This window comes from Pezoporus occidentalis, unplaced genomic scaffold (assembly GCF_034315485.1).
Source record: "Pezoporus occidentalis ecotype Australia unplaced genomic scaffold, CSIRO_AGI_Poc_V1 ctg9, whole genome shotgun sequence".
Classification (NCBI taxonomy): Eukaryota; Metazoa; Chordata; class Aves; order Psittaciformes; family Psittacidae; genus Pezoporus; species Pezoporus occidentalis.
Window position 1 is genome coordinate 5,723,727 of NW_026916262.1, and position 25,395 is coordinate 5,749,121.

General features: G+C 43.9%; 2 protein-coding genes and 1 long non-coding RNA gene across 5 annotated transcripts; 1 reads left to right on the forward strand and 2 right to left on the reverse strand.

The window, feature by feature from the left end:
- Positions 1-3,768: 3,768 nt before the first annotated feature.
- Positions 3,769-8,037, reverse strand: LOC134156751 (guanine nucleotide-binding protein G(I)/G(S)/G(O) subunit gamma-11). 2 transcript variants are annotated; one of them, XM_062605061.1, is made up of 3 exons: positions 7,934-8,037; positions 7,305-7,408; positions 3,769-4,226 (listed from the first exon to the last, which is right to left on the reverse strand). In XM_062605061.1, the coding sequence occupies exons 2-3, from the start codon at positions 7,398-7,400 to the stop codon at positions 4,101-4,103; spliced, it is 222 nt and encodes a 73-aa protein (XP_062461045.1). In that variant the 5' UTR covers positions 7,401-7,408; positions 7,934-8,037; the 3' UTR covers positions 3,769-4,100. The 2 variants fall into 2 exon arrangements, with proteins under 2 accessions (XP_062461045.1, XP_062461044.1); XM_062605060.1 differs by lacking the exon at positions 7,934-8,037 and adding an exon at positions 7,544-7,780.
- Positions 8,038-10,984: 2,947 nt separating this feature from the next.
- On the forward strand, positions 10,985-16,995 carry TFPI2 (tissue factor pathway inhibitor 2). 2 transcript variants are annotated; one of them, XM_062605056.1, is made up of 5 exons: positions 10,985-11,236; positions 11,339-11,518; positions 11,906-12,085; positions 13,305-13,478; positions 15,950-16,995. In XM_062605056.1, the coding sequence occupies exons 1-5, from the start codon at positions 11,155-11,157 to the stop codon at positions 16,048-16,050; spliced, it is 717 nt and encodes a 238-aa protein (XP_062461040.1). In that variant the 5' UTR covers positions 10,985-11,154; the 3' UTR covers positions 16,051-16,995. The 2 variants fall into 2 exon arrangements, with proteins under 2 accessions (XP_062461040.1, XP_062461039.1); XM_062605055.1 differs by having other exon boundaries at positions 10,994-11,236; positions 15,947-16,995.
- A 2,264-nt stretch (positions 16,996-19,259) lies between these two features.
- On the reverse strand, positions 19,260-23,877 carry LOC134156752 (uncharacterized). The gene is made up of 3 exons (XR_009962049.1): positions 23,642-23,877; positions 19,544-19,679; positions 19,260-19,449 (listed from the first exon to the last, which is right to left on the reverse strand). It is a non-coding gene; the product is annotated as an uncharacterized LOC134156752 (long non-coding RNA).
- Positions 23,878-25,395: the final 1,518 nt, after the last annotated feature.

The window sequence follows — 25,395 nt, forward strand, 5'->3', positions numbered from 1 at the left end:
CTCTTTTTTTTTTCCTCTTCTACTCTCCTGAACTGATTTAAAAGAAGCTCTTGGTAGGGAACTAGTGCATGTATGAGATGGTTCTGCTTATTGCTGTGGTATATCCCAGCTGCTCTTCCAATAACAACAAAATTCTATTATGAAAATTTTCTCTCTGTTAAATTATCACCAAAAATTCTTGGCAGGGATATTGATGTGTATCTATACCAGCAAGGAAACTAGTCCCCAAATGTTTATATTGTATTTCAGTCAGACACAAAGGCTATTGCAAATTCCTCATAATCTGCAAATACATTTTGCTTCCCTCAGAAGGGCACTCAGTGCAAAATCTGTGAGCCTTACTAAAGTCACAATTAACTGCCACCTTCCTGCAACTTTTACCTCGCGCGTCTAATAAATAAGGTTTTAAAATTACAGATGCAAGTCATGTATTTTGCAGATTCAGCTGTGTCTTTTCTCTCCTAATTTAGTGAGAGACCAACTTCTACCTGATTTATTCGTAACACCATCAACCTACCACTTTGCTGTTCAGTGACTGGTTTTTATGATTTGCTAGAAACACAATAAACCAACTCAATCCAAGGTGCTCCAGTGGCTATGATGGTCACCCTTCAGTGTTTTGCAGAATGTCAAAAAGAGCCATATTCTTTTGACAGAGAATTTACAGTAATTTTACTGGAAAGTTACAATGAATGTCAATATTCAGTTCAGATCCTGCATGCTGTCATATGAAGGGGCTTTAAATCTTGCAAAAATACATGCATTAGTAAACAGAAACTCGCGACATACAAGCTAAGAGTGGCAAATTAGGCAGCGGTGTCCTTTGGGAGAATCTCACTGTGACAGGGGAAAACCCCCTCATCCTGCAGACTTGTAATACAATGTAACTACACCAAGTCATTACTAGGTATGAAATTAAATCTCATTTATATTACATGCAACTCCAGCAAAATATATGTCAATCCTTCTCAAACCTATTTCCCAAAGCCTCTTGCTACTAATGCCAGAGGAAACAAAAAATGGACAGCATGTATATATTCCATATGTATATGCATACTATTATGCATACACAAACAAAGCAGGTTAAATCTTTTTCTTTCAAGCCAGTTATACTGTAATCTAAATACTCCAGCAAGCTGTAGGATACCAGTGCACTGCAAGCATTGTTCAACAAGTTAAGGAAAAGTTACATTTTCAATTTCCAAGAGGAAGGGTGGTGACCTATAAAGTTGTAAAGGAAATCACTCACAGGGTTATTTCAATAACCTTGCTAAAAACAGCCCCCTGGAATTATAAGAGTCTCTTCCTCATCCTGCTCAGAACAATTGGAAAATTATGGAACATTTAAAATACATTAATTTAATAGACTAAAAAATACAACTAATGGAGGCAAATAACAGTTCTTACTCATGAAATTGCCCTGCTCATTTCTCTGATTACTTTGGTAGCTGCATCTGAATTTAGCTAGTGGAAAGAATGTCCCGGATTACATAACAGGTACTTTTAAAATGTGTTACAGATCTGGAGTGGTCATTCCCTCCTGAAGACTTTTCAGTTTACCCTAAAGACACTGTGGACAGGCTTAACTTAAGCAAAAATTGATTGCTAGAACCTTTGGGGTGAGCAACATCAGACTGGATTTGACATAAACTGGTGGGTTATTTTTTTTCCTATATGATCAGATAAAATGTAAAATAAGTGATATACAAGCATTTTGCAAAATAAAGGACAAGAATAAAACTGGGATTACGTTGCTTGCTGTAATATTTTCTACAATAAATTCATCACAGGAATTTGTGTGGTAAATGTAGCATCATATTCCTTTTTAGCCCACAGTGCAATTATCTGCATTAAACCCAGAAAGGCAGGGCATGCTGTTAGCTACACTTTAAGGGGCACAGGGGGAATAAAAACAAGGGGAGAAATATTTGTATTTGTAAAGAAAAGCATTGTGTCACACAGCACACCAGCAGACACTAATACAGACACTTCCCCCCACCCTTTTACATCTGATCCCTGAGTAAACACACAGTTGCAAACATCTGAGATACAACACCTGCCTTAACCTATCTATGACAAAGCAGGACTTTAAAATCTTCCAGATCTGGGTTACTGCCTTCATAAAGTCTACCCTTATCCTCTGCATTTCAGAAGGCCATTGATTATTCACTAATGCAGCTGCAGTGCTTGGGCAGGTAACAGGGAACAGTGTTCCAGGAACAAGCTCATCAGGCAGATGACTCCACAGACATACAAAGTAAAGGCTTGCTCCAGATGAGATCAGCACAAATTTGACAGTGTGGTATTAACCACAAAATCCTGCACTATTAATCCAGGTGAGAGAGAGGATTCCTTTCAGACTTGTCCTACTGATTCTCTGGCAGCTTATTTCTGCTTTGCAGAAGGGCACAAGAAATTAAACTAATGAAACTGATTTTTTAGGAAACACACTGGTCATGCATCTTTTTCCTTGGTGCTCAGGTTTCTTCTTTATAACACAGAAGATGAGCCTAGAACTGCTAAAGCTCAATGATAACATGTTTTATTTTAGGGATAGAAAACTTGATTAATAAATGGCCTTTGTGCTGTCTTGTTTCAACACTGGAATGTATGAAAGTTAATTTCTAGGGGAAAAAAAACACCAACATTCACATAACTCAGGAACAGTCACATAGGACACCTGGCAACTCAGTGCATATTGGTTTTAAAAAGCTACAGCAGAGCCCTGCACCACCAACTAGAACTTACAAACTTACCCATCAGTAAATCAGGGCCATTATGTAATAACACCTATCTCTGAAGTCACATCCTGCTTGCTCCAACTGGAAGCAATGTTCCAACTGCTGCCATTAACTTTTTACTCCTTGTAGTAAATACTGAACTCCAGCGCTTCTCATCAGCTCATAGTTTAAAGGCAGACACAGCCCCACAGCATGAGCCACACCAGCGCTTTCTACCTCCCAATCAATTCTCCAGCTGACAGGTGTGCTTAATTATACTACAGACTTCTACAGGTGACACTGACCTCACTGCTGGAAGCATACAGAGCTCACCATCACCACCGTTCTTTGCAGGTCATCACTTGGCATTCAGTGCACATGGTACCTTACCAAAGTGCCTCCGTTCCTCTTGATTTATGGCTCGGGTTTACTGGAACCTGCCGTTACCCCCCTTCCGGCAAGGGCGCAGTGACAAATTGCCCCTGTTCTGCCTTTTCGCGTGCTCTGCAGCCACAAACAGCCCTTCGCCTTGCGCTTGGCAAGGACAGCAGACGGTGCCCCCACCCGCGGGACGAGGACCACCGTGGCAGCACGCAGCGGGGAAGTTGTCCGCTACCGCAGTGTCACACGGGGGGAGCACATGGCTTGTTTACGACACTAGCAGGGGGAAGTTTTACTTCTTTGAACACATCCCGAGCCGCGCCGGGCTGCTCGCTGGGTGTCCAGAGGCACTCCCGGGCCTGTCCGCCGCCTCCCCCCGCTCCGGTACCTTCCTAAGGTCCGCCCGCAAGCTGTGGTGCTGCGGCCTGTCACTGCCGCACCCCACGTCCCGCCGCCCCGAGCGGCCGCCGCGCAGCGCCGAGGTCAAGTGCCTCCGTCGCCCGCTGCCGTGCAGCGCCGTGGTCGCCAGCGCCCGCGAAGTCCCCTCCGCTCCGCGGGGAGAGGGCCGCTGCCCGGCACGACGAGCTTTAACGGCGGCCCTGCACCGCCCTGTCCCGTCCCGCCTCCAGCTCCTCTCTCCCCCTGCAAGCCACGGCACGCTCTCGGGTTACCGACAGGTTTTCTTTAATGACAACGAACAGCCATGAAGCTACCGATAAACGGGTGGCGAAAGTGGCGCCGCGAAACCAGAGGAGCCGGCCCCGCCGGGCTAAGAGCAGCGGCCAGGCTGGGGTGGGGGGCAGCCGGCCCTGCCAAGCGAGCGACGCGGGGCTCGGCTGCTTTCGGGGGAAAGGGTTCTTTATTTTTGTGAGGAAAAGAGAAAAGAATTAAAAAAAAAATAGAAACCCGCTTCTGTGCTCGTTCAACACGGGCCGGCGGCAGTGGGGACACGCTAGTGACTCCCTACGGGTACAAGTGACAAGCGCCGAGCTGGGTTTCCTAAGCGATGACACAACCTCCCTTCTCCTTGAAGGGGTTCTTGTCCTCGGGAACCCCCTTTACGAGCGGGTCCTCGCCCGAGCGCTCCTCGATGTAGTTCTTGATCTCTTCGGAGCACTTGGACACCTCGAGAGAAAGAACAGAGAAGCAGCTGCGTTACGGTGCACATCCCAACCAGATACACAAGGTCTGAGCACAAAGCCAGCGCTTAGCACGTGCAGACTCAGCTTCTTTCCACTTTTTCACAGCCCAGTGTTCACAGAACATGTGAGTACCACTGCGAATGTGTATACCGCTCAGAACAGCACTTGTTGCATAGTTAAACTGTTGGGGTTTTTTTGTTTGTTTTAAAATAAAGTAATACAGGTTTTTAAGATGTAGATCACACCCTCCGTTGGCATCAGCGTGACTTACGGTCAATGGGTTCGGGATCTATAACTTTCAAGTCAGTTTCCAAGTCTTGATGATTTCAAGTGTCTTTCCCAGACAAAGCATTCAATAATTACTTTTTTTCAGTGGTAATACAAATTCTCACCTTGTGGTTCTATAATAGCTGCTGTAGGTCATGTATGGGAGTAAAGACCTAGCTGGGAAAGACAATTTACTTACAGGTTACCTGGGGTTATTTTGACCAACGGTTAATAAAACAGCCTGTTGTGTTATGAGAGAGCATAACATGCATGACACTCTGCTTTGACATTCATAGAAGACTAGCACTGGTGTAGGTAAGCCCACAGAGAACCGCCTGGGAAGAAGAAATGGCTTTAGTTTCGTTCACTGAGACAGGAGGAAGCACATGCAGTACATATAGTAACAGTGCCAGTGGAGCCTGAGGGCACACAAGCAAATCCCACCAGTTCCAGAGGATCCTTGTGCACACATACCTCTCAGTTTCCCTTCTCTGTCAGCAGAAACTGCCTTTAGGTGCTCGAATGCGTGACATGTCTGAGGACGGGCCCCTGGCTCTGTCCCCACCTCCTCCCTTCCCACTTGTAATCCCTGCAGAGGCACAGTAGTGCAGAGTCAGCAGCAGGAACCAGCTGCTGGCCAGACCACCAGATGACTAGTGTTTCTAATTTAAGGCCTTCTTTGTTAGTTATATTTTACTCCATAGGTAAAGTCATAACAAGAGAACCCATGAATTTACCTTGTACCACAGACCAACAGTGTGGCCTGTGCAAAATTAAGCTTTAAGCCACCAGAAAGAATTCAGAGTTAGTTTCCAATTAAGTGATGTATAAAATAAGGTCTAACTACCTCTAGCTGCCTTACAGCAAAGAATTTGGGCATACAAATCCCGTTACTTGTGCCTTGCTCTTGTGTACCTTACAAATCCTGTTCATTCCAACTGGGGCACCTTATACCATAGTAAAGTTGTGCTCCAATGCACATGCAGAACCAGGGTTTGTTTTACTTCAGTCAGCACTATCAGGATCATTTTCACATATAAGAAAAAAATGTCTGCTTAAATACACAGACATTTTTATTAATTTGAAAAATTATTCCAAAGAACATTTCCTCATAGTGCTATAAATGTGTAAGAAAGAGTGAAGAAAACTTTCGCTAAATGTTTTTACTTCTGGTGACCACAGAAGTGTGGCTTCTGCATTTCCCTGTCCTTGTATCAGCCATACAGCTACCACAGGACTGCGGCAACCACAACACAGCTTACCTTCTCACAGAGAGACTTCCTCTGTAACTCACTACTAAAATTGAAGATGTTGTCTGTGCTTTACTACAGGTGATGTGAAAATACCCATTTCCCTGAAGTGAACAGGCTTCTGGTTTATTCAAAAACAAAACAAAGACAAGAATTTTAAATTATTATTATTAAAATAAAAATCTGTACATCCTACAGAGTTTATTTCAGTTGTTTGAGAGCTCTCTGAGGGATGACACAGACATCTACAGTACTTGGTTCTGGAGCCCTCAGTACTGGTGGAGCTTTAGACTATACTGTAACACCCACAGTCACTGATAACTGACACCTAAAACTGAATGTGGCTTTCTTATTTTATGGGCTAAATACCTACACATGCAATTTTATTAGAGTGACTAATGCCACCGATTCCCTCATATAAATGTATTTTTAGTCCTAACTAGAATCATTTGTTCAGATGTAGTTTGCTTATATTGGCATGCAGAATTTTAAAAAAAAAAAAAAAAAGAAAAAGAAAGAAATAAATAATAAGAAGAATATTAAAGAAAATTAGTATTAGTTTTATCATGGAGCAAGATCAGTCCTGCATGTCTTTCATCTATAGAAAATGTGCAAAAATACAAAATTTTCACTGGACACCATTTCACCTGCGGAAAGGAACAATCAGTGTGAAATGACTCAAAAGACCAATGTTTCTATCAGATGAGGTGGTATGGATGAATGAATGGATGGATGGATGGTGGCCCAGCACCAGCACTCCCTGGATCCTACCTTCTGCCCGGGCACCGCACAGCCTGCCCTGAGAGGGGAGAGGGCTGCCGCAGCTCCACAGCTCGGAGACGCGATGCGGTCCCGGACGGGACGGCACGGGTCCAGTAACAGGACAGGGAGCGGTGCCGTAGGAAGACTTCCCGCCGCACAGCACCCGCTCACCTGGCACTGCCAAGTCCCAATGCGTTTTACAGAGGAGGGAAACAGCTTGACGCGCTCCTCCCTCGTCGGGGAAGGCTGCTTTTTGCTGGCACTGGGCTCCTGGGACTCACAAGGGAGGGGAAGCCAAAGGTGCCAAATGCAATGGGAGCAGCCGCACCCGGCGGGCCCGTGTCGGCCCCTCGGGCGCCTTGTCCCCGGGATGGCGCGCCCCTTTCCCCCCGCTCCACGGCAACCCCCATGAAGGACTGGCGCTGCGACACGGCACTAGCTGTGGTATGTCGCCACCACCGTCCCCGGTCCTGGCCCTAAAGAGGCTGACAGGACGTGTCGATCCAAAGCCTGCCCGTCCCAGGGCTGTCCTGAGAAGCGGCTCCCCAAATCCCTTTGCCCTCGCCTCCTCCGGGACCGCCGCGGCGGGACGGGACACTCCGGCTCCGCGCTTGAGCCGCTGCACCCGGCCACGCCGCCTGCCCGACGTGCTCTTTCTTCCTGCCCCGGGCTTCGTATAAGGCCCTGTAGCTTCCCCGGGGAGTAACGGGCTTCAACCCGCTTCGGCCTCGGCTCTGCCGTCCACCCCGGCAGCAGGGCAGCCTTTCTCTGCGGCCACTCACCGGCTGCCTCTCCAGCTTCACTTCTTTCCGGAGCTGCTCCACTTCCATTTTCAGTTTGTCCTTCTCGCTCAGATCCTCAATGTTGATGGCTGGCATCGTCTACACTGCCAAAGCGCAGAGGGAGGGAGGACACAGGGTTACCTCTGGGCAGCGAGGGCGCCGGGGCCGGAGCCCCCGGGCGGGCGCGGGACGGCGGGACGGTGGGACTGCCGCCCTGGCCCGCCCCCGGGCTCACTCACACTGTGCCGTCCGGGCTGCACCGCTGCTCCGCGGCTGCCGCTTCCTCCCCGACGCGCTTGGCGCCCCTTTCCCGGCCTTTAAACAGCCACACTAATCCCCCCTAACCGGATTAGAGCCCGCCGCCGGCCCCGGCCCTGCTGTCGGGCCGCCGGGGCGTTGACATGGGCCCTGCCGGCACAGGGAGGGTCCGGCCGCTCCGGCGCTGCCCCAGGCAGGGCGCTCGGCCCCGCCGCCCGGCCCCCCGAGGGGCAGCCGGCGGCAGGAGTGCAGAGCTGCAGCGACCCTCCGGTGCCGGCATCTCCCCTCTCGCTTCACCACCACCGTGGGGCAAAAGCAGAAAGGTCGGACTAGTGGTTTGGCCCAGGGGTGAGGTCTTGGTCTCCTGCCACCTCCTTCTGCTCCTCCTGGCCCTCGCAGTGATTCTTGCTTGCCTCTGACACCAGGATCCCTGGGCTCCGTGTTCCTTTTCCCAGCAGCTAACGTAGCAGCAGGTGGTTTGTATGGGCACGTTCCTGCATACTTGTGTATTAAAACTATACATGGAATGGATTAAAAGGTAGAGAGGGGAAGGAACTGCTCTCAGGTCAAGTGCCTTGGGCGAGTGGCCAGCCTCAGTGGCAGACAGCAACTTTTGTTGGTAACTATGTCTTCAAAACACAATTGCAGCTCTGCATGAGAGGGCTGTTGTGCCCGACCTGCAACAAGTGTCTCTGGAATCATGGTATTACGACTGGTGTTGAGGATGAAGCACTCCCCACAAGAGAAGTGATGGGTTCAGAAAGGAACAAGAAGGAGCTAGGAAATTCTTCTCCTGTGGTTATATATACTTTCGAGGTCTAGATCCCAAATTGGGCACTATGATTTTTTGAAACAGGGTCGTCTCCTGTGCGTCTTCTGATCCTAGCAGCTGTCTCCTGCAGTACCGGTGGAGGCAGAATTCACGACCTTTTAAACTGAACAAAGCTCAGGCCATTAAAATGGGCCTGCATGAGTCCTGTTATCTGGCACTTCAAAGATTCCTTATAGGCACTCAAACCTCCCTATTTCTACCTCTGGCTTTTAATCTTACAGAGATTCCTTTCTGCTCTCCCCACTCACCAGATGTAAGCAGCTGTCAGCAGTATGCAAGATTTACATCCTTCTTCTCCAGTGCTTCTCCTATAGTGCTCTTGGGCTTTGCATTTATTTTATTTAGACAGCTAACTAAAATCAGTTCCTCTCCCCTCCCAGTCGTTGGTATGCAGCTTCTACACCCCCATCATCTAGACTGGCAGCTGCAACCCCAAACCCCACCAGCAGCTGGTCCTGGTGCCAGATGAAAGGGGTGGAAGGAGCCAGGGGGCCAGAGGCTCCAGCGAGCCAGGGCTGTTGGTGGGAGCACAAACGTTGTGGTGAAGGGAGGCAGAGAGTGTGTGGAGTGGTGGTGGCAGGTGTAGGGAGCAGGAGTGAGCTGAGGATGGGCTCTGGCACACTGTTAATGTGGTTAGGGTGAGAGGGACAGCTGCAGCTTGCTATTGATGACCCTGAAATGGTGAGCTGTCTGCTGACATGACTAGCTCCACTTATGGCAGTGAGTAAAGGACTTTGTACCACTTGCTGTGCTAGTTCTTTTACTCACGTTTATCCATTTTTACAGATATTCATCTAATCTAAGTGAACTTTGCTGTTCCAGTGAAGAAGCTGCTGAATAAATACTGCACTGTGTTGCAGCACTGACGGATAGGTGGGTTTAGCTCAAACTTTGATGTGTATGCGCACAGAGGAAATGGGAAATAGGGAAAATGGTATTTGCATGACAGCATTCATTTTGCTGCTGTTTAAAGTGGCATTTCAATGACTTTCTTTGCAATTCCAACAAAATCCAATGAAAGCTAAAGGACATCACTCCAGTCATGTTAAAATCACTTGAGAGTTTCCTAATATTAGAAGGATGGCCTTTTGATGGGTTTTTTTTGGTTGTTTTTTGTTGTTTTTTTTTTTTTTCCTGGAAATGTAAAGTGTATGTTGTTTGTGTGTTCTTTCCTACCAGAGGGACATATGCTTTATTACAGTTGCTGTGCTTAATAAGCTGAACAAACCCCTAAAAATGAGGACACCTGTTGCTAACAGTTGTAGCTGTAAGTTTCTAAAACATTGCGGATGTGTCCTTCGGTGATGCCTCAAACTGTACCTTTTTATTTTTTTTTTATTATTATTTATTTATTTTTTTTTGCATTAAAGCACCCACTTATCTTTTGGCAACTGGGGATTCTAAAAAAGGAACAGTACTGAAGAAGGAGGGAGAGGTGATACTCATAGCCTTTCAGAAGCCACATAGGTGGGGTAGGGATTAAATTTGCTCTTTTTCTTGTCTTTATGAAAAACAAAATTATGTCAGAAAACTAGGTTGTAATCCTCCACAATATAAGAAAATCAGAGAAGCCATGGACAGAAAGTCCTTTCCTGAAATAATGAGGTTGCTATGAAGTTCCTTCTCCTTTTAGCCTGTACGTACTGTGGCTTCTTTCCTGCAGGCCACAGATTTCAAGGGCCCTGTATCACAATCCAATCGAGGGCAGAGCCTGCCTGAAGGACTGGGGCCTGGCACAGTTGCTGTTAAGGGAGCGGAGAAGAACAATAGGAGATCAGATTAATTTATTGTTATCTATAGAGTGCACGCCTAATTTGCAGCCACTCTTATCTCCCTTACTGTAGTATATCTGGAGTAAACACTAATTAATGTAATGTCTCTAATAGATTAGACAGGGAAAGTATGCTGTTCTCTGCTTACCCCCTCCTCTCCCAGATCACACTGGATTGCCTGGTGGGGCTAAAACCTACAGAGTAAAACAGGTCATGATATTTTCTGAAATCCAGCTCTCTTTGAACTGGCTAGAGGTTTCAACCATTCAGCCCTTGGGTTTCCCGGGAGTCCAAACCCGCTGACGGTGCTCCGGTTTTCTCAAGTTCATTGGCGTTATACACAACGGTACTAAATTAGTGACGTTGGTTTGTTGGTGTTTTCTCTAGCGGCACTGCCTGTGCTTGACCCGGCTGAGTCAGGATCTGCCGAAGGGTCCCAAGGTTGGATTTCAGGGTCCAGCCGCCCGGAGCCTCCAAACAGGGAGCGACCACCGGGGGGGCGACGGCGAGGTGGGAGAGAACTCTCGCTAAGTGGCCAGTCTCGGATTTCCCCGTGATTAACAGGAAATGCGCTTTGAGCATCATCCCGTAATGTGAGGGGGTCGGGGGAGACAGGAAGACGCAGACAGGGACGGGACAGCCTTGGACCCCGGCCAGCTCCCCGCAGCGGAGAATCCTCCGCCCGGCCCCTGCTGCTCCCCCGACCGTGGGACCCCCGACGGCCGTGGCGGAGCGGGGGCTTCCTGCGGCCCCCGACGCTCGGGCTCACGCAGGCGCGCAGCCTGCCGCGCCCCAGTGATGGCCGGGTCAGCGGGGAGCTGCTGCCCCGCTGAATCAGACCTTCCCCTCCCACTACATGCGCAAGGACGGAGGCGGCGCGGGGAAGCCGCCTCGGCGCATATAAAGCTCTGCCGTCGGGCCGGGCAGCACCATCGCTCCCGGGACCCCACTGCCACCCACCCACTCTCCCGCCCTCCACCGCCGCGACATGGCCGCCCGCTGCCGCCTCCCGTTGCCCGCGCTGCTGCTGCCGCTGGCCTGCGCAGCCCTGGCCCCGCGCACCCTCACAGGTAGGAGCGGGCGCTCGGTGGGATCCCGAGGGCGGCTACCGGGGCCGGGGCCTCCGCCGCCGCCGAGGTGGCTTCAGCCCCGTTCGCTGGTGTCTCCCGCAGAGAAGCAGCGCTCCTGCCTGCTGCCCCCCGATGAGGGGCCCTGCCGCGCCCTGGTGCCGCGCTGGTACTACGACAGGTACACGCAGAGCTGCCAGGAGTTCACCTACGGGGGCTGCCACGGCAACGCCAACAACTTCCTCACTCTCGACGATTGCGAGAAGAGCTGCTGGACCATCAAGAGTGAGTCCGGGGATCGGCCCGCCAGCCTCCCCTGACCCGCCGGGGTTCCTTGAAGTGCCTCCGGGGCGGCAGGGGCTGGCGGCGCTTCTGTGACCCCTGGGGGGTGGTGGAGGGTGGTGGTGTGTGTACTGCTGGGGGGATGCTTTGCACCCACCCCCTTGCTCACTCCTGCCTGTGGCAGCTTCTCCCTGATGCAGAGAAACCTAACTGCTAATTAAGGCTTTGGATTCCTCCCTTAAGTCTTATCCCACTTTATTAAAGAATAGGTAGTGGGACAAGCAGGGACTTGCCTGCAGCCGGAGTAATAGAGTAGTCTCCACTACCACGTTGCTCAGTAATACGGGGAGTACAAAGGGTTTACAGAGGGTAAAACTGTATTTCTTGCAGAAGTACCCAAATTATGCCGGATGGAGGCTGATGGAGGACCTTGCAGGAGTCATCTAAGAAGATATGCCTTTAACTTGAGCTCAATGAGGTGTGAGGAGTTCATCTACGGTGGCTGTTATGGAAATGGCAACAACTTCAGAGATTTGCAGGCTTGTGTGGACCACTGCCTGCCAGAGAAAAGTAATGGTTGTTCCAAATTTTTAATAAAATAGATGGTCTGAAAGCGACATGAAGAGGATATTTTATTTGATATTTTCTTCTGGATACCCATACAGTGTATTTTTGAAGACTTCTGTGAAGCAGATGTGTATCTTGCCGGCAGATTTTTGTGTCACTTGTCTCATCTGTTACTGAGCTGTGTTGGTTTACGGTGACCTTATGCCCACAGCAGCACCCAGCTGACCTCTTGATTCTAGAGAGCTGTACACATGTAATCTGAAGGGAAATAAGGTTGGAGATCTGTGTTGTTGAGGCAGATGTGTGAGGTGTTGTGGCAATTATAATCAGGGCAGTGATACTGTAATATAAAGCAAAAGTGCCTTTCTAAAATTCAGGTCTGAGAGATGGTGTTGGGTGACTTGGGCCTTTGGCACTTGGCAACTGAATTTATGATAGAAGTCTTCTGCCTGGCATGACTCTTCGCTGTCTTTCCTTATGAGCTTTAAAGAAGAGAGGTGGTAATTATGGCAGGTGACTATAGCTGTGCTGTCATAAGTAACCAGATTAATAGCCAGTGTGAGATAGGATCTCTGAAGAAGAAAGATCTACCAAAATGTATAAAAACTGTCACTGCCTAAGCTTTATTAGTGTTTGATGAGACAGTTATGTTTGGCTGATGACAGATTGTCATCATCCTCTTAGGTGAATGCTGAATTATTTTTGTCTATTGCCCATCCAATAAATTGATAAAAGGGCTGCAGCAAGGAAGGTAAACTTCTGCTGAGGCAAAATGAAATACAATTTTTGAGAGGAAAGTGATGGGGTTTGTACTTTTTGCTGCAAGTGGGCAGGATTTGCTGACAAAATCATAGCAAGGATAAAGGAAATAATGCATTTTTTCCTCTACAGAGGTCATTCCACTGGAATTATTATTATATATTGTTGGATACTATATAAATATCTCAGTTGTTGTAGGTATGGCATCACAAATGGGGAAGGCTGATATATTTCACTTGTGGGATGGTAATCCTATTTTCTGGGTCTGTTCATTGCTTTCTCAGTTCCGTAACTCACAGGAACAAGATGTAGAAAGTCTCTGAAGTCACTGGTGACAGTCATGTCACTTCAGTGGGAAGAATGCTTAGCCACAAAATTTATTGCAGGGTTAATGTAAAGAAGCTTGGCATAGAGATTACATTTATGTAATTTATTTTTCTTTTTTTTTCTTTTATTTTTCAAGTTGGTCCCTCGCTATGCTATAGCCCAAAGGATGAAGGACTGTGTTCTTCTTCTGTGCCTCGCTATTACTATGACGCCAAGACTAAATCATGTAAGCAGTTTAGGTACACCGGCTGTGGTGGAAATGCCAATAACTTCGTTACTGAGATGGATTGTTACAACGTCTGCAGAAAAGGTAAGATTGTTTGCATTTTGTCAGTCACACACAGATAAAGCAGTCCAAATGCCAGTAAGAGATACTCAGTATTCTTTTACTCACCTTGGCTTGCTACACGTGTATGCTTTTTGCATTTTAGACTCCGTATTTTCAAAGGCAGGGAAAATTGAGATGCAACAATAAATCCTTCTGACAAGAACGATGTGATCTGAGATGGTTACACCATTTTTAAACAAAGTGTAGAGAAGTGCACACTAATTAATTGACTAGAGCCTACAAGGAATAAGCTGTTTAAACTGTTCACTACCAGCATGAGCACTGATTGAGGTATCATTTTCTTCTAGATATTTTTAAGTAGGATTAAAGTGAGTTGTCAAATCAATTTTTTATTCTCCTTTGCATTTTCAGCAGTTACCACCTTCCCCTGATTTCCTGCTGCTTGTTCCCATGTCCCATTCCCATTACTGAAGATTTCTGCCTCATCAGTTGTGCTGAGTCAACTGTTCTGTGGCTGTGGGGGGAAGGGTTGTGAATGATAATTGATTTTTCTTAATTGTTTTATTCAAATTTGGCTGTGCTTGGAAGCCAAAGCAGTTGTGCTTCTACCTGCACTCATATGTTCATACCAGCTATCGCAAGTTTTAATGCTCTAGTTTAATTCATTTGATATGTAAATCAACGAGAGAGAGAAACACATAATTATATGTTGATTCCCAGAGCACTCGGGAAGTGAAGCCAGCACAGCATTTAAACAATTGACACTAACAGGTAAAAAAAAAAAATAAAAAAAAAAAGAAAATAAAAATGCTCTCTTTAGCATGTACATACCTTTGGAAAACAAAAGAAAAAAAGCCAAAAAGTAGCTCCAAGATACGCACGGGGTTCAAGTACTTCAGTATTTAAGGTGTGTAGTCAGAAGGCTTAAATCAGGATATGATTCTTTAGTTCTGGGCTGTAAATCCAGGGCTGTGGCAAGGATTGCATGCTGAGCACAGTGCTCAGGAGTAAAAATAATTGTTTGCCAGTTAGTCATGACAGTACTATTTCTGAGAGTGACAAGCCTGAGTGTGTCTCTGCCATTCTAGTATTACAAGAAAGTCTTTAATAGCTAAGTCTATATGAGATGCTTGTGATTATCTAATTTGCATCTATTACTACCTGGAAAATGGTAGCGCCAGGCTTCAGCCCAAATGTGCAGAAAGAGAGGAAGGAGGAAGGAAACTGCCTCTTCAGCATCTTGCCTTTGGGCTCTGCCCCTGCCAGATCCACCTGGGGGTTCTTCCTTCCTTCCTCACTCTTTTATGGAAAACGGAAGGAAACAATGTCTGTTTCAACTAGAACACCAGATAGTAAAACATAAATGATCTCTTACAAGCTTTTTCACCAACTTGTGGATTTCACAATTCAGTAAGGCTTGATATAACCAAAGCCCATAGTTAAGGGCATAATTGGTGCTAATTAATGTTGAGCTATACATATTCATTTCTACAGCTTGGGAGTGTACAGCAGCATTAAGCAAATCTTTCAGGCAACTTAAGCCACTCCTCTTCCTCTCCCACAATTCCCTCCCCGGCATCTTTCCTGTTCCTTTTGTAGTCTAAAGTTGAAATCAGTTGACCTTCACTGGGCAAATATACAACTGCTGTTTAAACTGATCCATAACTTTTGGAATGAAAACTTTTCTGATTGATTTCGTTTTAAAAAAGTTGATTTTTGGAAAAGAAAAATATGTTGGGTTGACAGTGAAATGATTCGGAACTGGCCTCAGTGGCTTTGTATGCTAATAATTGGTAGCATAAAGACAAAGATTTTCAGTCAAACTTGCAAAGTATTTGTATTCTTAACTGCCACTCACACACTTCATGTAGCCCTTGTCAACATTTCTAGAGTTAACCCCAAATGTCTTTGCAGCTTCTCTGTGAAACCCAGTTCTGTGCAGAAAACCCCAATAACTTCACCTTTCTGTCTCCCACAAGCACTGGTTATGTTTTAGATTTAAACCCACTGTTAGAATCATAGAATAGTTAGGGTTGGAAAGGACCTTAAGATCATCTAGTTCCAACGCCCCTGCCATGGGCAGGGACACCGGGACACCTCACGCTAAACCATACCACATACTAAAACATACCACTGTTCTGAGAGATGCAGTAACAGTCATTTTCCCCCACCATACACACACAATAGAGCACTGTGTTTCCTTCCATACTGCTGTCACTGCAAAACAGCTGGAAAAGACTTGGATGCTTGCCGAGGAAAAGAGCAGCAAAATTCCAAAGTGCCAAAGGTTGACACACTGGAAACCTTACAGTGTGTGAGAATAGGGTGTCCAGAACACATTTTGCAGTTTCTGATACAATTTGTTATTATTGGATCAACTGCTTCAACAGCACAATGTAACACCCTCCCACCCCCAAAATAACCAAACAATAAAGAGTAGTAACAGTTTTGTCATACTGTTTTCCTAACTGCTTCCTTTACTTTCTTAGCAGGGACTCGGAAACCAGGAATCAACAAACCAACGAATGCATTCCGCAGGAAAATGATGAGAAAACTGATTAAAAAACCTCAGACATACAACCCTAAGTCTTAAAGCTGATATGCACTTGGATGTTTGAAACACCTTCTTTTGATTCCACTTTCTTCTTTTGTAAGATAGTTTCCACACAGTTTTATACACTGACATAGTTCTGTCTTTCAGAACTACTTTTTATTTCCAAATTACACTTTATAAAGAACTGCATTTAATAGAAATAGAATGAACTGAAGTTTGGTTCTTCTGCTCTGTTGTTTTTGCAGTAATACTTTGGCAAAGCCAGGTGTTTAGATTTCCATGTTTTTATGGGGGAATGTTACTACTGCTTTGGGAGAGTATTTTAGTTTTTACAAATAAGAGTTGACAAATCAACTGTCCCTTAGTATAACTGGGGAGGGTACAGAGAGAAATCTCTACCATGGATTTTTTTATTTTTGTTTTTTGGCATTCTCTGGTTACTAAAGAAAAGAAACCTTTCAAAAGTGTACTCAGAGGTTTATTGCCCTGCCATTTTACATACTTCAGCTCTATTATTAAAGTAGGCTGTCCTTTACGGTTACATTCATAGTCAAGGTGTTAAGAAAACACACTTGAACAAGGCAGTGAGTAAGCTACTTGAGTACTAAAATGAAAATGTTACCATTACTTTTTCATGACATTTAACATTTCTGCCAAGTTACACTCCAGATCCTTGTATGGCAGAAATCTGCATATTTTTGATTTTAACAGAGCTATGCTGATTGTATCTGCTGAGGATCATGGTGTTTGTGTTTATGCAGTGGCTGTTAAAGCAGAAAACCAGAAGCTTCTGCAAATCTTGTGTAATCCCTCTTTTGAGGCATTGTTGTATTTCTTGTGGTAGATTATACTTATGTTGATACTATTGCACCTTCTTTTATGTTTTGTATTTGAGCCATGTCTGAATTTCAATTAAATTCACCTACAATATTTTCTAAATACAAATTCGTAAGTAATGTTAATAAAATGTTTTTGGGAAAAAAAGGAGAGCTTGTTGTGTCATTATCCTGAATTAGTTGTATACACCAATATGTGTAATGGAACCTATTATTTACTAATTATGACTCTAGCAGAGTTTAGTTGTCTCTTAAATCATTTCCTTACGCTGAGGTCTTTATGTGAAGAAAGCCGGTAAATTGCATTGATGTCATTCATCCCCAGCAGTTTTTTATGCCTCAGCTGGCTCTCCTGAGAGAGCTGCTCTCAAAGGGCTACTTAGTTAAGCTGATTGTCTGCTGCTGGATCTCCTCTTTGATGTTGCACTATCTGAAGAGCTTTTCTGTGGATAGCAGGCTATTTGCTTGAAATGACATTGGCTTTCAGTCAGAAAATTTCAGGTGTGTGCTTTATCCCCATTTTAGAGAGGGAACATGGTGGGGAAACCAGTTACGGTTTGTTTTTTTTTCTATTGCCATTGGATTTTCAGTTGAAGCAGTTGTCTCTGCTTTCTATCGTCTTTCTACCACTCAATTGCTGCATCTTGATCTTAAAAAATCTTATTTCAATTAACTAATGGTTAGTGCAGAATCTGACAATTTTGCATGTTTGTCTCATACCAAACCTCTTCTCTCGTAACCAGCCTTCTAATGGAAATGGGGCCAATCTAACCTCCCTGTGGGAGACAGGGCATAGATGCTACCCATGTCCCTTCCCTCGGGCTGTGAATTTTGGCCATGCTGCTTAGAGCAGCAGAGAGTGTCCCTCTGAATATTCTTTCACACATAGCACTATCATTTGGGTTACCCCAGCTGCATTTGTTGCAGATTTCTCACAATGGCTAAAAACCGCACAAGCCTGTTTTGGATGTCAAAGTTCAATTTAAACACAAATGGTGGCTATCTTTCAACAGCATCACTGTGGGTAACATGTTTGAGAAATGGACTATTACTGCTTACCTCTATGAGCCTTTGGCTTTTCAGGAGCACCTTGGGGTGGAATACAAAATACCTGGGATTTAAATGGAGCCCGGAGTCTGATAGTAGCTCCATCTCAGTATGACTCTTTCAATGTCAGATTTGTGTGCCTGGTCACACATCACTGCATGTCCTGACCAATGTGGTATCCAGCTAGTGTCCTGGAAGGGATTCAAGTGTTTGATAATCTGCTTATGCCCCTTAGGGGCTCAGCAAGAGCTGTCTTGATGGACTGGGCTCCATCCAGTGTTCCGCAGCAGGCACTGTGGCCTTTTGTAATGCGGCTGTTCCACATGCTGTTTTTTTTCTTGCATATAAATATAATTCCAAATCCAAGGGCTTACATCTAGGGTACTGAGTGAAATATCAGAGGCTTGGGGTTTAACCCTTTTTCTACCTGATGCCAATCAGAAATATAACCTAAACCACGCATAATTCTTTCAGGGCTTCCTAGTGAGAAGGCTGCAGAATATTCTGGAGGACTGGGGGGGGGGGGGGGGGGAGAGAAGACGAAGGAGGGGAGCTGTGGAATGTTCTTTCAGTCCCTTAGTGAACCTATTCCACTTTGTATAAATTGTATCCTCTTTCTAGGTAAATGCTTTAATCTTTATTTAGCTGCAGAGAATTTCAACTGCCTCTCTGCTGCTTTTGTTTCATGTTCTCACTTTATTATCTCTCCAGACTTCTGTGACTTTGACTAATCTAAATAATTATCATCTATAGCATTTTATATGACTCATGACTTACTTCCTTTTTCAGTTTGCTGATGAAACAGCACTGGCTCTAGGTTGGGTCAACTGTTAGCATTTTGCCATGTTGAAAATTAATGCAGCCCATACCATCCTGCAAATTAACTTTTATTATAGTAGCCAGTGTCCAGCAGCCGGTATCGTGTGTCACAGTGCAAATTTCTACTGCAGAGGAGGGAAGCAGTGATTATAATCAGTTGGGTTCATCTTGTCTTGCATAGGCTAAGTGCCACTGAAACTCATGACTAGTGATTTGCATGGGACAGTCATACATGTCTCTGAGAGGTGGTTGCTGAACTAAGCAGATTTGAATTAACTTCATTCATTGCATGTAACATCACAGCTCTTTAACTTTCCATTGCGACCCATAATTCCAGTTCTTTTCTTCATGATATCTTGTGAAGAACCATATCGAAGGCTATAAAGATGAAAATTTGTGCTGATTCATCATCCTTAATCTGTGACAATGCTCAAGGAATTGCTTGGTAAAATATTTCCAGGGTGGAGGAGTGGCTTCATCTTTTAGTGGAATTTGAAGTGTCAAAAAATAAAAGAAAAAAAGGTCCATGTGGAAACACATATTTTTTTTTTAATTGATAAGATTAAACGATGACAAGCAAAATGTCACCATATCTCATTTTAATAGTGATTTAACCAAATGGCATTCTCACAATTCCATACTTTAGGAGCAAAACAGTGATAAGTTTGGTTTGTATCCATGGAGTCAGATTTCTGAGTGCCAGAATTGTCCCAGTTCCTCTGTTGCTTTTTGTCAGCTAAGAGGGTGGAAAACACAAACATTTATTAAAAAAAGAAAATAAAAAGACACAACGGGCCACATTAATAATAACAGTAACAATATCACTCAACTCGTGTCTCAGGTAAGAGGTGAAAGATCTTGTCCCTAAACTTGAAGTCAGCTGTACTGCTGAGGGCAGCTGCTCTGGATCCAGTCAGGGTTCAGTTTTCTACTGTATAAGTGCAGTCCAGCTGTGGTTATGTGACTCTGGAAGAACCACATTGCAGATATGTCAGAATTATTGTGCATTCACATTAGTGTTACTGAAAGCACAATCTGCCTCATTATCTTTCTAGAAAGAAATGCTATCACTGGTGATAATTAGTGCAGAGATACTTGCTTCTGTTGAAGTGAGCCTAATTTTTTCAGTGTATGGTGGTCCTGTACAGAAATGTCTATCATCTGGTAAATTACTTGCTGAGGAGAAGGGGGTGTTGATTATAGTGCATAAAGCCTAATGAACAGCAGTGGTATTAAAAACATTCTATGTAAACAAGATAAATAAAAGCATGCTCTTTGAGGTGTTAGCAACTGATCATGAGCTGTGATTTCCAAATAAATGCCGGAGGAATGAGCCTTCCCAGCTCATGTCTGAACTATGCATAAAAGACTGAGAGTTCAGGCAAGTTAAAGACTAACTTATGAAATATAAAACATTGTACTGATTCAGAGAAAACTCCGGGAACAAACTTGCCAACAAAGTTTTCAAGCTGACAAGCAGGTATTCTTTATTGTGGCACAGGGAGACACGGGGGATAGCTCCTCCTAACGTGTGTCCCCCTATTGCTACACAAGCCGCCCTTATATAGTCCCTGGGCATACATACATATTCATGAGGCTACATATGGATTACATCATTTTCCAGAAAGTTCCCTGCATGCGTACAGAATTGTGGTGGTGCTGAGGGTCGTTTACTTCTTCCAACAATCTTCATCACTTCTGGCAGCCTTTGGAGCACATGCAGTAGATGCTTCTACCAGCTTAATTGCTTAATTGGTTCGTTAGCACCAGAGGCATAATAATCCTCCTGTCTTCCTACTTATCAGTTAGTTTAACTGCAGCCCATCCTGGACACCTGCCGTTCCCAGATACTCCTTATCCCTGTGTCCTGTTCTTCTAGACTGTTTTTCTTAAAACTATAACGATTTATCTTGTACAAGAATTCTCAGTATGTTCTCTAGCTGTAGTCTACTTTCTTTTCTGTGTATCATGCACCTCAGTAATTTTCCATTGCTACTGTTACAAAGCCATCAAACTTAACACTACTTAAAACTGATTCTAAAGGTTTATATATTCCATTTTGTAATTTTGTGCTCCCCCTTGTCTCAGTACCTATTATGTGGGAAATAAAACACCCTAATGAAGGCTCCCTTTGTACTGACCATAATTTCAAATGAACGTGGACAAAATGGTTGCTCTTTCAGACACATCTGATTAGGTGCCTTACTGCTTTTGTGTGACAGGTTTTAAATGCAATTTGAACTCAAAGTACACCACATTGTCTCACTTGGTGGGGCCAAACTTCGAGCTGGTGAGCATATAGTGATATTAAGCCTTATTTTTTTCTCATACTAGGTCCTCATTAAAGGCCATATTGTATTAATTACAGACTGAATTCTTTCATATAGCTGGCAGCTGAATTACAATTGTTTTGCCCAGTGAGGTTTCATGGAGCTAAGGTATTGCTTGCTTAGCAAGTATGCAGTGTCTTTTCTAAGATGGCAATGCATGTTTGAATTTTTTAAAGCATAGCACAACATGCGGCAATAAAACTCATAGTAACTAATAAATGCATATGAACACTATTCTCCGTGGGGTGCTTTTCTCTCTCTGGGTGGGAAGCAAGATAAAGAGGATAGTTTTTCAACAGGGAGAAATCTAGAGTTTTATTAATTTTAAAAAAAGATGCTTTGTAAAAATGCCTCCAGTGAAGTGGAAAGTAGTGAGACTAGCAAGACCTTTCCCCCAACCCCCTTTTTTTCTCTCTTAAAGTGGGAGGGAAGTCTGATGAGAAAAACAGTAATTACAAATGGTGTTTACTGCTCTCGCGGATCCAGGATGCTGCATTGGAGCACAAGGAGCCTGTACATTTCCTGTTGTGCCAGCCAGAGGGACTCTACCATGACTTCAGTAAGTCATGGAGTGAGTTCAGAAGCTCCAATAACCTCCTCGAAGTGCAGAAACATGTTCTTGCACAGAGAAGCATCCTCCTGCACAAGCATGTGTCTGATTTGCCTGAGCTCTTTGTCAATGTTTATCAGTGGGTGCAAGCAAATAATCAAAGGCTAAGCAAAAAAATCCCGTCCTTTATTTCAGAGCCCACACGTTTGCTGGATGTATGATGTGAATTATTGTGTGCTCTGGTGGGGCTATAGGCTCCTTTCAGGTGGGAAAGGAAACTAACTCATTTCTTTGCTCCAGTATGTCTTCAAAGGGGATTAGGACCAAAACTGCTATGAAGCCTATTATATAAAAACGCTGGAAAATTCTGTTCTAATATTAAAGGCATTTCCTTGATTGGGTTTCATCAGGGTTTGTTCCTTCCAAGACTTTTCTTTTAAAACCTAAAGCAATATTCAGATAATTATATCACTGTATGAAAGTGACACTTAGAATAGGTGTTTACTATCATATAACATATCAGAAGGAATAGAATTATTCTATGATTCTATGGTAATTAGAAATGGGTTTATCTCAAAGGAAGCATTTTTAAATCCCCTTAGTTTAGATTAAAGTCATCAAATAGCTTGGATATTCTTCCTTCCAATGTATTATATGTTCATAGATACCTATTTTAAGTGTCGCTTTTGTACTGGCAATTATTCTGCATTCCTTAACTGATCTCATAAAAGCAAATTTGCATCCTTCTAGTGGGAATTAACCTAAGCAGTACTAAAGCAAAACTGTGCAGTATGAATCACAATAATTTGTAATTCTCATAAAACTATTTAAAGCTACAAGCACTTGGAAAAAAAAAGTGTCACTGAAGTAGAGCTCGCTTCATTTTGGTTTTCAGTTTTGTATTTTCTATTTCCAAACTGAGACTGAAAAAAGATTGCAAGCTGTACTCTGCAGTTATGCTGATAGAAAGTTGATCTTGATCTCCAGATATACAATAAAGAAGCATTTTCCAAGCCTGTTGCAATGAAGCTGACACAGAATCATCCAACTCTTTATTGCCTCACTTTTGAACAGACACCTATAGTTTATGTTTCTATCCCCAACAGACAGAATTATGCCTTTGAATGTGATAGTGAGCACTCAGTAGCATTTTGGATTTAGTTTTCTTCTTTAAAAATCTGATTTTATTTTTTTCTCAGTTTATCACTTTCTCATTTCATCCCAAAAGGCGTTAGGGAGGAGAGAGCTTGCTGAGTGTCAGCTGCAGAGGGTGAGGCTTCAGACTCCAGAGCCACAAAACACCCTTGAACTATTTATTGCTGAAAATCTTGGCCCTATGAAGAAACCACTGAGAAATACTCAGATGACTCTGTGGAAAGCAAAAGAGTAGGACATATCTTGAGCAGTTGAGAAAGGCAAATCAGAATAAAATAAAGAATAGAATAGAATAGAATAGAATAGAATAGATCACAGCTCTTGTAGATTCCCTCTTCTTCATGAGAGACACTTTTGCAAGTTGTGCAGCGATGCTCATTCCCTGGCCCTTTCCAGCAAAACCGTCCCACTGCCTTTTCTACACAGTACGCTCTGCACAGGGCTGAAAGCAGCATGTTTTACCCAAAGGAACAATATTGATTTACATCCTCTGAGTACTGCATGGTAAACTTGGCCACATGGTCATATTACAGCACTACTGTATACCAGCTAATACGCAAAAAGCAAAAGAAATAAATTCAGCTATCTGGCCATGCAGGTGGGAGCATACAGTATTAATAGAGCTTTGAAATACATCATTGTACTCAGCAACTGCCTAAAAACAATGTTTTTCTCCTTCAGACATCCAAACCCATAAAATAATGATTATTTTGTTTTCCAGCTGATGCAGTAAATCTCAACAGCACTGGAGGGAATGCTCCATAAACCACACCAAAGCATGACTTCAATATTTTTGCTATTGCTGAATGACTATGACAGCTCTTTCTCTATTTTATTGCATTCAAACTAAGCAGATATGAAAAGAAATTGCAATACATAACAAAAAAACTTACCTAGCAGTGGTATGGATTACTGGTAGCATTCATTCACTGTTGTCAAACTTACTCTCTTTCAGACACTGGTACAGTCATGCTCTGAAACATCATTAGGACCGTCTTTCTGTGTGTTTTTTTTTCTGCTAAGTTTCCATTTAACAGTCAGTCAATGTTCAAGAAAAATGCTTAATTTCCAAATCAACAGGTATGGGATTCTGCGTTGTCTCAGAGAGACCTTATTTGGTATATTTGGTCTGTACTAAGTCCCCTTTACTAGCAATGCAGATTTTGCAGTCTGTACTTTGGCTTCTGAATTTCCTCAGTTTTAGTAACAAAGGACAATCAAAAGGAGACTGTTAAGGAAGAAACTGCACATCCTGTATCTGTACAGAGTGTACAGCTGAAGAATCAAGAAGAAAGGATCAGAAAACAGACCACATTTTCAAAGGTGTTCAATGTATGGGATTTTAATAAGCGTCTAGTTGCCTAGCTTTTATTGATAGAGTGGGAATTTCACAGGCAGTTTTTAAAAGTGTGTAGGTCACATTATCTCTGTCCTTGGACATTTATCTCCATCTTTATGTATTAAGGTAATTATCTTTGAAAATCTAGCTCCACCTCTCATTTTCAAAATGTTTGAAGACCAAATGGTTCATAGTTCATGCAAATTGTCCCGCTCAGAAACACACAGTTTGGCATTGCCTAGTGTTGAGACCCTTTCCCTTGTGTGCCAGGTGCCAGGATCCCACCATGCAGTGCTCGGCAAGGATCTGGCTCACTAGGTGGGCAGCTGTCTAGAACAGAATAGCTGAAAAACAGGAAAACAAGTGAAAAGTGCACATGTAAGTGCCTGGCTTAGTAAATTGGTCAGAAATGGGTGTCTTCTATGCAGAGTCTAGGGCCAGATCCCAGTCTGCTACCTTCTGCCTTTGAATCAATAAACTGAGGTCAGTGCATTTTGTAAAATTTGGGGTGCCCAAATGGTATTATTTGGATAAAGACAAAAAAAAAAGTAGAATTTCTGTAAATGCTGCAGTATGATGCAGAAGATATCAAGGTGTGAACCACCCCTGGTTTCAGTTTTGCAAACCAGAAACCTGTCTGGCATTTTGCACAATCAAAACCACACCCTTTTCCATTCAGCTCTGATTTATTAACTAGAAAGCTCTCATATCATTCCCTCTTTCCACAGTTGCTGGCACTATCTACAGTTTCAGATAACATAAAAGAAAGCTTGCTGTGCCAAAGATGGCACTGATTATCATTTTCATTTTTTAAAGCGGTTATCCTTTGCGCATTTCTATTTTCTGTGCTTTCCAGTTCTGAAATGAATCATACATGGAAAAAAAATAAACTCCTTCATATTAAACTGGTCTCAGAACATTAAGAAACAACATCTACCGCACCCTGTGATTAATTCATTAATCCGTATTTCAAAACAAGTAATCTGATTAGCTTGCAAACAAGAACATGACGAACACCTGGCTCTTCAAATAGTGTTGACATACTGAATAGTTCAGATTCCTGTGATACACAGCCTTTCACTTGCCACTTCCAGTTCCAGTAAGACCCAAGATCAGAACATTTTTGCTCTCAAGGGTTACTTACTGCACACTATGGAATGAGCTCATAGTCCAAGGCTGGCATGCAAAGAACAGATCTCTTTCTTTGAAGGAAGTTGAAATTTGAAGTACCTCTAACTAGCAACCCTAAACACAGTTGACTAAAAGATATGCAGATGTTAAAAGATCCAAGTGCTGTCATTTGGCATC